Source organism: Neomonachus schauinslandi, chromosome 4, assembly GCF_002201575.2.
Source record: "Neomonachus schauinslandi chromosome 4, ASM220157v2, whole genome shotgun sequence".
Classification (NCBI taxonomy): Eukaryota; Metazoa; Chordata; class Mammalia; order Carnivora; family Phocidae; genus Neomonachus; species Neomonachus schauinslandi.
Genome location: NC_058406.1, coordinates 26,953 through 39,414, shown reverse-complemented (window position 1 = coordinate 39,414; position 12,462 = coordinate 26,953). Strand labels below are relative to the sequence as shown.

Below are 12,462 nucleotides of genomic sequence, written 5' to 3'. Positions count from 1 at the left end.
TGGCCCTGGCAGCCGTGTTCTCTCCCCCCAGCTCCTCACCTGAGGCTCCCAGGCCTATCTCCACACCACCTCCCTGGAATTCACAGCGGCCCTGATGCTCGGGCATAACGAGGTGGCGGCTTCGGTGGACACTGGATATGAGGGTGGGCAGGTCGCTGTCCTGGCTGCAGCAAGCAAGACAATGAAGGTGAGACCCCCAAAGGCTGTGTGCCCAGCCCTGGGCACAGCAAGTGCCCAACTAAGCTCGAGTGTGGGCATGCGTAGTGCCAGAGGGCAAGTGTGCCATGCCTCCTGCCCGCCTCTGTGTGTGGTCTGTGACAGCACCATATGCAGGCATCCCCATAGCAGGGCCCAAGGGAAACATCTAGTGGGTGTGACCTATCTAGGTCTCACCCAGGACCGCTAGGACCTGCCAGGCTTCTGCCTGGCATGGGGCTTTACACTCAGGCCCCACCGCAGCTCCCAGGGAGGGTGTGTGCAGGGCACGGGGACCCAGCTCAGTCTTGCCATGCTCTCCCCATAGTGACCAGAGCAATCGCCTGACAAGGGGGTGTCTGCTCATGAGGAACAGTGACCAGAGAGGACTCACACTGTTGCACATGCATCTAGCGCTTACTCCTGTGTTAGCTGCTTCATTAAGAAAGTCGCATGCACTCTTTCAGCTAAAGCTTGCAACCACCCACAGACGCTCAATTTCTTCAAATAAGGAAACCAAGGTTCAGACCGAAGTCCTGCAGCCAATGAGATGTGTGCACACACAGGGACACATGTACACTCTCACAAGGACTGGCAAGAGCATGCACCTACACACGCACACAGACACGCAGACACACAACCTGAACGGGGAGTCTGGTCCCCCCGGTATGCTCATGACACTCTGCTCTCCCCAAGGCCCCCAGCTAAGAACCTCAGCCGCCAGGCATGTGTGGGCCTGGAATAAACATGTCTTTAACTCTTTTGTTCCCTCAGTTCTCTTTCTGCTAACGCAGCTCAACCCTACATCAGAGTCCCAGAGAAAGGGTGGAGTGAGAAAATGTCAGTGTGGCTGTGTGTGAACGGCCCCCCATCTGCTCCTGGAGTTCTTAGCATAGAGGAGGGTCACCTGCCACCTTACAGATGCCGCCTGGAGCAGCAGGAAGACAGAAGAGAGGAGGAGCAGGGGGGCCCTGGGCACCCCCCCCCCCCAGTGCCCTTGCTCCCTGGCCCACCTGGAATAGAGCAACCTCCCAGCTGGGCCGCTGCAAGGGGGCCTCCACGGAGTGACCTGGGAACCGACCCTGAACCTCATTAAATAGCCCCCAGCCCCCCTGGCCTGGGCGGCTGGAGCAGGCTAATCCAGGCTGGCCCCTAAGCAGATCAGTTTCAGCCCCAAAGACTCCAGGGCTGGGCTCTAGAGCCTTCTGGGAGACCCAGATGCGGGTTCTCTCCCCACCCCCACCCCCTCTCCCAGGAGGAGAGAAGGTGCCCCCCCCATGCAAAGAGGAGGGGAGGTGGGGTGGGAGTAAGTACTTTATGGGATTAATTGGCAGCAATTCTCATCCCTCTATCATCCTCATCAATGCGAGGGTGTTGAGGAGAGAAGTGCTGTCCTCAGCACTAGGGAGGGGGTGGGGGTGCTGGCTAGAGGCTGCCTCCAAGTTCTCCCCTGAGGGGATCCAATTCTGGTGTCCCCAGGACTCCTACAGGAAGTGGATCACCCCGAAGACTGAGTAGGTGAGGAAAGGCCTCATCAGTTTGTTCCCCATGAACCCTTAGACCAGCGCTCACACAGGGACCGGGGACTCTACCCCCCAGCTCACCACCACCGCCATGGCCATCAGCTCTTTCACTCAGCGGTCAGTCATTCAGGCACTCAGGTGGTGCTGTGAAACCATGGAGGTGAGGCCCAGTGGGAATCAGGACACCACCGCCCACCACAGCCTTGCTCTGCTCTCTGCCTTGGGGGTTCACCCCACAGGCCCCAAGACAGCCTGGCCTGGCTCTGGAAAACATGTTCTGGTCACTCACTGAACAAATTATGCCAGGTTTTACGTAAAGAACTACAAAGAAACAGCAGGCTGAAAACACATGAACTCTGCATTCGGCATCCCAAGTATGAGGTTCCCACAGCCCTGAACACAGTGTCTGCACCGTGTTGTGCATGAGGGACCAAGCCCACGAGGGTTCTTGGGAGGCTCTCTGTGGCACCATGGGGTGGGGCTGTGTATCAGGAGGTCAGGGGGAGAGCTTGAGTGACAGAAGGGGCTGCAGGGAGGAGTGTGTGTGCTAGGAGGTTGAGGGAGAGGGGTCTGGCCCCTCCGACCCCAACTCTCCCCGAGGGGCACCCTGGGCTCCTCCAGGCTCCCTCAGCCGACTGTCATACTGTCCAGTGTTTGCCCATATCCTGGCCAGCTCAGGGGCCCCAGGAGGGCAGGGACCATATCTCCGGCCAGCTGCCTGGGGTGCATGGGTGCTGAAGCAGGAGCTCCAAGCAGGCAAGTGGGCCAATGGATGGAACTCATGGACAGATGGATGGACAGACAGGTGAAGGCCAATGGATGGAGAGAGAGGGACAAACAAAGTGAGAGATGATGACAGATGAACAGACAGGCACTACTGAATGGATGGACACAGAGACAGAAAGGATGGGAATAGCAGAGAGATGAATGGACAGAGGCTAAAGAACAGACAGGAGACTAGAGATGAAGGGCAGAGGGACAGCGCCAAAAGGAGCCAGGAAGAGACAAGCCAGGCTGTCTGCCTGCTGCAGCCCTCCTTGGCCCGATGCCGAGGTGCCGCATCAGCAGGTGGGGGGCAGATAGCCTGTAAGTCCTCTTGGCCACGCTACACCCCTGCCCCGAAACTGCAGTCTCCTCTCTGGTAAAATCCAGAAAATCATCCCAGACACCCCTAGTGCCTGTGCAGGACTGAAGGAGCCCACATGCACTTGGACTTGGCCCCTTACCAGGGGCACCCTCTGTCTGGACACCTGGGACCTTCTCTCACTTTACAAGGCCAGGGGTGGGTGAGGAAAGGGCTACCGGAGGCAGGAGGAGTCATTCCAGGAGTGGAGGAACCTCCCTTGGGTTCGCTATAAGCTTCACTGACAAATTCATCCTGCAGCTTCCCAAGCAAAAGGCTCATAAAATGTCATCAAAGTTCATAACGGTTCATAAAAATGATCAGTTGAGCAGGCAACTTCAAAATGAGGTAGAAATAAGTTTAAAGATGTTTTCACTGTAATTCAGCTCTAGGACCCAGATATTTTCAGAGACGTAAATAATAATACACTTGGCACAGAACCAGGCTGGGAGTGGGGAGGACAGGCTCCCACCTTGGGGGCTGGCCCCTCAGCTTTGGCTGAGGAAGCTGGGCCTGTGCTGGGTGCCTACTGTCTCCTAGGCTGGGCCCTTCCTGTACCCTCCCTGGAAGCCCTGTGGTAGGACTTGACCCCACTGACCAGAAGCCACAGCCTGGGCTCCATCCACAGACTGACCATCCTTTGCTCATCTGGAATCTAGAACTTGGGTCTCCCCAGTGCCCTCCCAACTTCCTCATCAGGTCCCCTCATTTTTATCTCCTTGCTATGTCTTGGGTTCGCCGCCCTCCTGCCTTCCATCATGCTTCCACAGCCTGAACCACTGCAGACTGGAGCAAACCTCCAACCTCCTGGGCAGGGCCTCCAGAAGGACCCCATCAAAACACACACTCTATCACCCCCCTGCTCAAGAACTTCGGGTGGCTCCTCACTGCCTGGAGCACCGTGTCCTACAGGCTCAGCATCCAAAGTCCTTTAGCATTCAGTTGGACCAGACCTGCCAGCCCCCCACAGCCCCACATCCGCTTCCCTTGTTCTTCCACACCTTTGCAGACATCCTCTTTCCCTAGTGAATGCCTCTGCATCCTATGAGACCCCAGGCACACATCACCATCCTCATCTCCGGGTGGGTCTTTGGGTGGGTGGGAGGGGGAGGTCGTGGCCTCATCTTTGGGCAGACTGACTCAAATGGTCAGTCCCATGTGGGAGGGTTAGGCTGCCCAGAACCCACCTGTGCTGTTGTTAGGGCCTGGGCACAAACCGACCGACAGACCACAGACTAGGGAGGGGAGGAAGGGAGGGAGGCTGGAAAGATTTAGAAGCAGACCCGCGGGAAATGGAGCAACAAGGCTCCATCCTGCCCACACACGATGTGTGGGGATAAGCCCAGACCCTACCTGCAGGACGTCTCTCGGAAGGAGATGTTCACGTCCCAGTGGGTGTGGACTCTGCAAGGAAAGAAGCGGAGGGTCAAAGTGGCCTCCAGGATCTGGTACCTGAACAGCAGGGTGTGTGTATGGCATAGCCCTCATCTTCCCCAGAGCGCTGGCCCCAAGGGAACTGGGTTGGCTCGGATTTGTCTCCAGTACTATCTGGTACCAGCTCAACCAGCCAGTGGCTGCCACCAGGAGAGAACCGTGGGGCAGGAGCCGACTCTTGGTCTCACCAGACAAAGGAATTGGGAAGGACAGAATTGAGGCTGCCACACCTGTCCTTCCTGTTGCAGTGAACCCAGAAGAGCTGCCACATTGCGCTGGGGGCGGGGGGGTGGGGAGGGGAGCTGCAGCCTCTTCTGCCCATCAGCCATGCAACTGAACCAAATTCCTAGTTGCTAGAGCTGCTCCAGCCAGGCTGGAACAGGTCAGGGAGCAAGCCCCATGGCCGCTACCGGCACCAATGGTCCAGTGTCAGCCCAGGTGGGTGCAGCTTCCTGGGTCCCAGCTGCTACCAGTCTGCCTCCTGAAAGCGACCACCGCACATTGTAGGTAGGAGGGATGCCAAAACGAGAGGTCAAGTAAGGAAACAGCTCTGCCCTGTGCCTGTCCCCTCACTCATAGCAGTGTTCCCAGAAAGACCCTCAGGCTGAGGGATGGTGGTTGGAAGCCTGTGTGGGTGTGTCACCTTAGCAAGCGTGGGTATGAGGGCTGGGAAGTGGGGGTGTTGGGGGTTTGGGAGGGTTATTTTAGGGTAGGAGATGTTGGAACACGTTGAAAGACTAGGTGGGAAGAGAAAAGGCCTAGAAACTCTGGGGGTGAGTAACATGTGCTGGATGGACAGACAAATGAATGGACAGACGACAGATAGATGGAGGCATGAAGAGGTGAGTGGACAGTGGGAGGTGTCTCTGCCAGGAGAGGAGATGGTGGGAAGTCAGGAAGAGTGGCCCCAAGCCTGGAAGGGACAGTGGGTAGCCAGGAAAGCTGCCTCCTGCCAAGGAGAATGAGCATGAGAGTTTCAGGGACTGCTCCGGGAAGGGGGCTGCTCAGCTCCTTTCTCTCCGCCTGGCTGTGGTGGTATCAGGCCCTCCCTTCCTGGGTCTCCCTGACTGCCCTCCTCCGAGAGCCCCTGGCCCTTCCTAGAGCCTCCTTCCTTCCCCACATGGAACCTCGTCGACCCCCTCCCTCCAAGTGGGGGCAGGGTAGGTTCTCACTATGGTCTTGTGGCATCAGGGGTTCAGGCTGTTTCAGCTTCGGCAGATACCAAGATACGACAAGCTAAACCTGGGCCCTGTCCCCAGGGCAAAGGGTCCTCACCCTGGCCTGGCCTTCAGCTACCTGGAGACACCAGTCTTGATGTCCCGACCAGAGCCCGTGTGCCTCCCCCGAGCCTGGCCCCCAGGAAAAGTACCTTCTCTTCATGATAGGGACATGTGGGGTGTCCTCCTGTTTCAAGCCTGGTTGCCGCCCACAGGCTGGGCCACTCCCATCGCTGTCACCATCACTGGACGAGAAGCTGGGGGTCAGCTCCTTCTTTAGGACCCGTGCAGTGGGGAGGGCAACTGTCCTCTTGTCTGCCAGCCGCCCCCGGTTCTGGGTAGGGAGGGAAGAGAGGAAGGTTAGGCTGAGCCAGGACCCTCAGGGTCCTGGGAGGTGTGCACTCCAGGCCCAAGCCTCAGGCAGGGTGCAGGTGACGGAAGCCCTCAGAGCAGCTGCTAAGACCAAATAGGCACCATCACTGGCCCCGCTACAGGGCTTCCGAGGGTCCACATGGGTCCCAGTGGCTGGAGCTGAAGACAAGAGCAGAAAGATGAGGCCTGGGTCTGCCACCGGGGAGCGGGGTGGAGTGAAGGGCTGTAGGCCCTGGCCAGGCTCCTCATGACACTGCCTTGTCCAGACTCTGCACTCTAGCCTGAGTGTGGGGATGCCCACCTGGAGGCAGACCCCAGCTTTCTCGGCCCCAGGGAGCCCCAAGGGACCACGTGTGCACAACACAGCATGTCTGCATTCTGCCACGTGTTCAACGTGCAGTTACCTCTGTGTGCTTGGGTCTGCTGGACAATCCCACACAGCTCCTGCATGAACCCCCAACCAATGCCAAGTCCTGTCTTCTATTCTGCTAGTGCCATGCAGGGTCCAGTTCAGGGTTGTTTGGAGCCTGAGTCTGGGGCCTGATCCTGCTGACCCCTTGCAAACTGCAGGCCTGGGGTTCACAGGTCACTTGATGGGGAGCCCTTACCAACCTAGACCCTTTGTCCCATGGGCCCCTAGTGAGCCTACCCTCTGGGTCAGAAACAGAGATTCCATTTCTTCCACAACACCTCCTTCTCCCCTCCCTACACCCATGTTGTGAGTATGTGGAGCTCATGTGTGTGCTGTGTGCTGGGAGATCAGAGCAGGAAGGCATGTCCTGTGCACAGACATGGAGGGTACTCCACACCGAGCTTGTCCGTGCTCAGAGCACATGCACACACTATACAAGGTCACTATACACCAAGGCTCCCTACAGTGTCCTTAGGTCCTGCTGACCCAGTGGAAGAAGAAAAGTTACTGATTATTTTCGGGTGGGCAGGAACCTTTTTCTTATTTAATAAGGGGTGGCTGTTTCAGGGGGGTGGCAGGGACCTTGGGATTATCTAATTCTCTCTCATCTCTTCAGTCACCTGGGGACCCTCGGACATCCTCTTTCCTGTTGCAAGGACAATGCCATCATACCCACGAGCTTGAGGAGGAAAGTGTGGAGGAGGGTCTCGCCTCACCCTGGACCCGTGTCATCCTGGACCTGAAGGACTGCTAAGCAGCCACCATCGTCCTGCCCTCCAGAATAAGGGACCTTCCCTTCAGACCCAGCCCACCCCAGCTCCAGATTTTGTCAGTGGCCCCAACAGGGTCAGGGAGCCCTAGTCTTCTCCCCCCGCTTGGTCTGGGGGCCCCAATTTCCCCCCCCCCCCCCCCCCCCCCCCCCCAGCGAGCCACAGTCTCCCCCATACTTGCCCTTATGAATCCACTTGGGACACCCTCCGTATTCCTCTCTGCAACATACTCAGTGAGAGACACTGGACAGCACTGGGGCCGGGTGGGGTGGGGTGGGGCCGTGGAGTCTGAGGGTAGGCCTGAGAGATGAAATGGCCTGCTTTGTGGCCCCTTCTGAGACCCTGGCCTTGGCCCTGTGCTCTAACAGCAAGAGCAGAGAGTGGTTGAGGCCGCAGGTGTGATGGCCTGTCTGGTCCAGCTCTCGGGCTCCAAGGGCAGTGTTTTCAACAACCCCTGGCCTGTCTGAAGTGTGCACTGCTGGAAGTCCCACTCAGGTCTGCCCTTCTCTAGCCTGTGGCCCAAGCACCAGGACCTCCTCTCCTGTCTTTCTGCTTTAATTGAACTATTCTCTTAAGAAGAAAAGGAAATGCATTTCCCTCTGCTTCTCATCTGTAGGACGAGGAGGAGAGGAAAATGAGGGCAGGAATACTGCCGCTTGGGAGGAGGCCAGACCAGCTATGCTGGCCTGCGGTGGCTCTTGGGGGTGCTCCTGTGGGAGGGGAGCTGAGGAAGAGGGACCAGGATGGGCAGCCCTGACCCCGACCAAGGACAGGGAGCATAATTTCCTCCCACGCACACCCAAGACCTCAACCACTCACCCCTGCTCAGCAGCGCACAGATTTGAAAACTCTGTGACAAATCTCTGTTGCTAGTCAACCATTGGCTCCTCAGAACACAAGGATGGGTACAGGAAAGCCATCTTGCATGTCTGCATGATCCCTGCACCAAATATGCATACCCACATTATGCCCCTGGGGTATCTGTGACTGTGAGGTGTGTATGTACCTTCGGGCCTGGCTGTGGGGGATGGAGGAAGACAATCTCTATGTGGCAAAAGTGGGGGCTGGAAAGACAAGGGGGTCTGTGTAGCTCCTTCCTAAGGGAAGGGTACAGGGATGGGCCTGGGAGGGACCAGGTTCAGGAGAGGCAGGCCCAGGTCTGAGGCATCCCTCATGCAGGACAGGGACCTGGGAGCCCCAGACAGGTAGGCAGTTCGAGGTCGTGGCCTCATCCCTGCCAGACCTCCCCACCCCTCCCCAATCCAAGCAATGTCCTGGGGAAATTGATACTGGGCTCAGGCCACCTGTACCCCACACTCGTGTGAGAGACCTCTGGAAGGGTGGGTTAAGATAGGCTGGGACCCTCCAACCTGAACAGAAACCCCAGGCTAGCCTTGAGGGTGCCCAGAAGACTCTTCTCCAGTACTAGCTGCTTGAAAAGGTGCGTTAAGTGGAGCGGGAGCTCAGCTTCTTGCCCCAGGCAGGTACCGTAGTAGCAGGTAAGAGGTGGGCTGCCTGTGCACACATACTCTGATGACGAGCTCATGGCAGACAGGTGTGTGGGGTAGGCACACAGGAGAGGCATGGCTGTATCCCCGTCCCCCCGTCCAACTTGTGTGTCTGATCTGGTGTCTGTATTCACAGGTGTGTTTGTGGCTTCCCCGCCTGCTCAGGTTACCCGCCTCCAGGGTCCATGAGGAAACCAAAACATCCCTTCCTCCTTCCTACTTCCAGTCCAAAGTAAAGAAGCTGAAGGTGGTGTCCTGGGTCCTCTCTCACCCCTTCCTGTGTGGGGGGCTGCAGACGCCAGCAATAACAGCACAATCCCAACCACCGCCAGCAGCCAGGGCCCTAACCGGCTCTCCCGAGCAGCTCAAAATTGGTTCCTCTCAAGATGCAATTTCTTCTTCAGATCAGTCCTCCAACTATTGCTGCCTGGAGGACATAGGATGTGGAAGACAGTGCTTCAGGGGCAGGCCCAGCACCCCAATCTCTGCTGCTCCCCTAGGCCAAAGAGGGCATCAATACATGTCTACACTGGGTTGGGGGTCCCACATCAGCCTCCACCTCCAGATCTTGACACCAAAGGCCCACACTGCTCAGATTCTGCCCCCAACTGGGTTGTATCCTCAGACTCTCCTAGACATCCAGGGCCTTGCCCTTGCCAGGGTTCTAGCTTTTGGCATCCCAGAGACACATGTTACTCACCTCCAAGCTGTGACCACCCCAGAATGTACATCCAGGCCAGCCAACAGTGTCACATCCCAGAACAAGTGTTACCTTAGGACCAGCCCCTCTCCCACGCCAGGCCAGCTGACACAGTGACACCCCCACCCCCACCCCAGACCTGTGACAGGGCAGGGTCCCAGGCCCCAGGTGGATGGCACTGTCCAGGGAGGAGACCTTTACAGCCTAGGCTGTCCACAAGACCTGAGAAGAAGCAGCTCCAAGGCTCCCAAGGAGAGGCTCCAAGATAGGGAATGGTCAGGTCCTGCATCCAAAGAGGGGAGGGCTGCCCCAGGATTCCCACCCAAAGCAAAGTCTCCCCTATTTGCCCCTGAGGGGGCTCACTCCTGCACACTGGCAGGGTTGAGGTTAGGACTCTGGATCCTAGAAAACAGGCACAAGCTCCACAGGGGAGAAGGAAGACCCAAAGCCCCAACTTTTCTCCCACATCTCACCACCGGGGAGGATATTCGACAGCCCGGACAGTCGCAGATCGGAGGGTGCACCTGCAGAATCCCCTTGGACATAAGCGTCTTCAGACTTTTTCCTGTGAGGAGAGCCGAGGCAGGACCGGTGAGAGAGCAGGGCTGGGGCACAGGTAGAGCCGGCACACACGGGCGCGCTTTCGGGGCGCAGTAAGCTGCAAGGCCGGTTCCCCCTCCCGGCACCGGTATGAACATCCAACTTCCGAACCCGCTACCTGGCCCTGCCGCCCACCACACCCTCGCGGACGCCGCGGGGATCTGCGGAGCTCAGAAACTCAAGATCCCGGCAAGCGCCGTCCCCTGACCAAGGGCGGCCTCCTCCCCGCCCCCTGCGTCCCTCCTCCCGCTCTCTACCCTCTCTCCAAGCCGGTCCGGGGGAACTGGGAACAGGGTTCACGAAGGTCGAGCCTGCGCGCAGGTGAGCGGCGCCGCCGGGACCAGGGCTGTGTCTGAGCCCTCAGCGGGAGGAGGGCGGCCACAGCAGAGCCGCGAGCCTCAAAGCCCAGCGCGACTGGGTCCCTAACTTTCTAAGGATCCCCCACCCCCGCCCCTGTCGCTCACTGCGCTTCCCCCGTTTGCCTGTTCGGGCGCCCGCACAACGCGCCCTCGGAGCCAGACTCCTGAATGCTCCAAGCAGGCTGCTCCCAGCCCCGCCGCCGTTCCAGCTCCGCGCGCGCCCCCGCCCCGATGCGCGCCCCCGCGGCCCCCACCTGCCTACGACACCCCTACACCTTCCCTTTCCTTCCAGCAACTCGCACCCGCACCCCGGCCGCCCGTGTGCCCCTCTACTCCCGCTGGAACCTGGTGGCTCTCCGACCCGGGAGGGAAGTTGTGTCCCGCCCAGCCGGCCTCCCGCAGTCTCCCGAGTTCCCCTAAACTTCCCCTGGGCCACATAGCCCAGGAATCCCGCAAAGACCTTCCGAGGGGGAGGAGGGGCCAGCTCGTGTGCAGCCGGGAGCCCAGAGCACCGCGGCTCAAGCTGAGGTGACGGTGGAGGCCGAGGGCGCTCTGCTCGGGTCCACCAAGGCGACCGTGCTGGGGGCGGGGGGGGGGGGGGGAGTGTCCCTGCGGCAGCCCCAGAGTCGCAGCGCCCTCTCTGGGCGGAGATGGAGTCTCCCAGGTGGCAGAATGAGGGGGTCCGGACCCAGGGGTCCTCGGGGAGCAGAGGGGAGGGACCGTAGCGGCCTGCGCCCCCACCGCGGCCGCACCTTTGTGGCGGATGCTGCGCTTCCAGTCCTTGGCCGTCTCTCGGCCGCTGACGAACTGGAACTCGTTGGGTGTGAGCCACTCCCCGCGGTGGCGGATGGACGGACCCTTGCTGCCTTGGCAGAGTTTGCGCACGTAGAGCAGCGCGCGGTTGGCGCCGCACTCCACCTCGATGCACGGCTCGCCGTTGTCCAGCAGCGGCTGGAAATCCGGTGCTGCGGCCGCAGTGGCTGAGAAGCGTTCGAGGGCCAGAGGGTCCCGGGGCAGGTGGAGGTGCGGGGCGGCCTCGTGCAGGCCCAGGTAGGCGCGCGGGGAGCGGAGTGGTGGAGCCAACAGCGCCTCGTAGCCAGCGGTCGCGGCGGGTAGCGAGGCGGCCGGGGGCAGGGCGGCCGCAGCTGGCAGTGGTGTCAGGTAGCCTGGGAGCGGCGGCAGTGGTAGTGCGGCCAGGGTCGGATGGAAGGTGGCCAGAGCCAGGGCCAGGTCTTCGCGGCCTGGGAGCTCCTTCTTGACCGCTGGCATGACCGGCCGGTGGCCTTGTAGCCTGGCTCTCCGCCGCCGGCGCAACTTGTTCGGGCCTGGGCTGGAGTTGGGTCTCGAGGGCTGGGGGCCCAGGAGTCTCCCGGCCGCGCGCCCGCCCTACCCGCTACTGCGCCCCGGCACCTGCAGCCGCGCCGCCCGCCGGGCCACCACGGACCGCTTCTCGGCCGGCTGCCGGGGCCTTGGCTGCCCGAGACATGGTGCTGCGGGAGCTCCTATCGATCCCCTATCGACCTGCCGAGCGCCGCAGCCCCGGGGCCCCAGGGCTCCACAGGGCCCTGGGCCACCTGCGCCCGCGCCCCCTGGGGCAGCCCCGCTCGCTGGTCCGCCAGCAGGGCCCAGCCGGGCAGTGGAGTCCAGAAGTCTCCGGCCCTGCGCCCCGCCCCGCCCGGGGGTCCCAGGCCCCAGCCCCGCCTCGCCGCCCCGCCGCCCCGGCCGCGCACCCGCGTACACTGGGGCGCGCCCGCCCGGCAGAGACTTGGGAGACTCCCGCCGCCGCCGCCGCCTCCGCCGCCGCCGCCGCCGCCGCCACAACTTGGCCCATTTAAACGGCCCCGGCTCGGCGGGCGGGCGGGCGCGGGCTCCAGCAGGGGGTGCGTGACGGCCGACTGGGCTCACACGGCTGGCGGCGGGGGCGGTGGGACAGGGCTGAGCCCCTGCCCTATTGCCGAGCGCGCGAGGGTGTGGGAAGGACCGTATGCTAGCGAGAAGCTGCGCGCACCGACCGCGCCATTGTTGAGGGAGTCATTGGGCGCAGCTGGGAGTCCCGGACTACACTTGGGGAGGGGGCGGGCCCAGGACCGAGAGTGGGCTCCTGGCGCAGGAGGGATCTGTGATTAGGAGCGGCCCGCTGGCCTGGCGGTTCTGGGTAGGAGTGTTTTCACAGCGGCGGTGGGTGGTGGGCATCAGTGTCGGGCGTGGGTGGTCTCCTCTGCATCTGCAGGGTGTGAGGCTGTGGGTTT

At 60.8% G+C, this 12,462-nt stretch overlaps 1 protein-coding gene across 2 annotated transcripts in view; it reads right to left on the bottom strand.

Moving 5' to 3' along the window:
• SAMD11 (sterile alpha motif domain containing 11) overlaps positions 1-11,482 on the bottom strand; it is a 21,176-nt gene extending 9,694 nt beyond the window's left edge. For both annotated transcript variants that reach the window (XM_044913836.1, XM_044913835.1), the window contains exons 1-5: positions 10,966-11,482; positions 9,728-9,819; positions 5,645-5,826; positions 4,195-4,245; positions 40-164 (exon numbers count right to left, since the gene is read on the bottom strand). In XM_044913836.1, the coding sequence (XP_044769771.1) occupies positions 40-164; positions 4,195-4,245; positions 5,645-5,826; positions 9,728-9,819; positions 10,966-11,482 (967 nt within the window). The remainder of the gene's footprint in view (positions 1-39; positions 165-4,194; positions 4,246-5,644; positions 5,827-9,727; positions 9,820-10,965) is intronic.
• Positions 11,483-12,462: the final 980 nt, after the last annotated feature.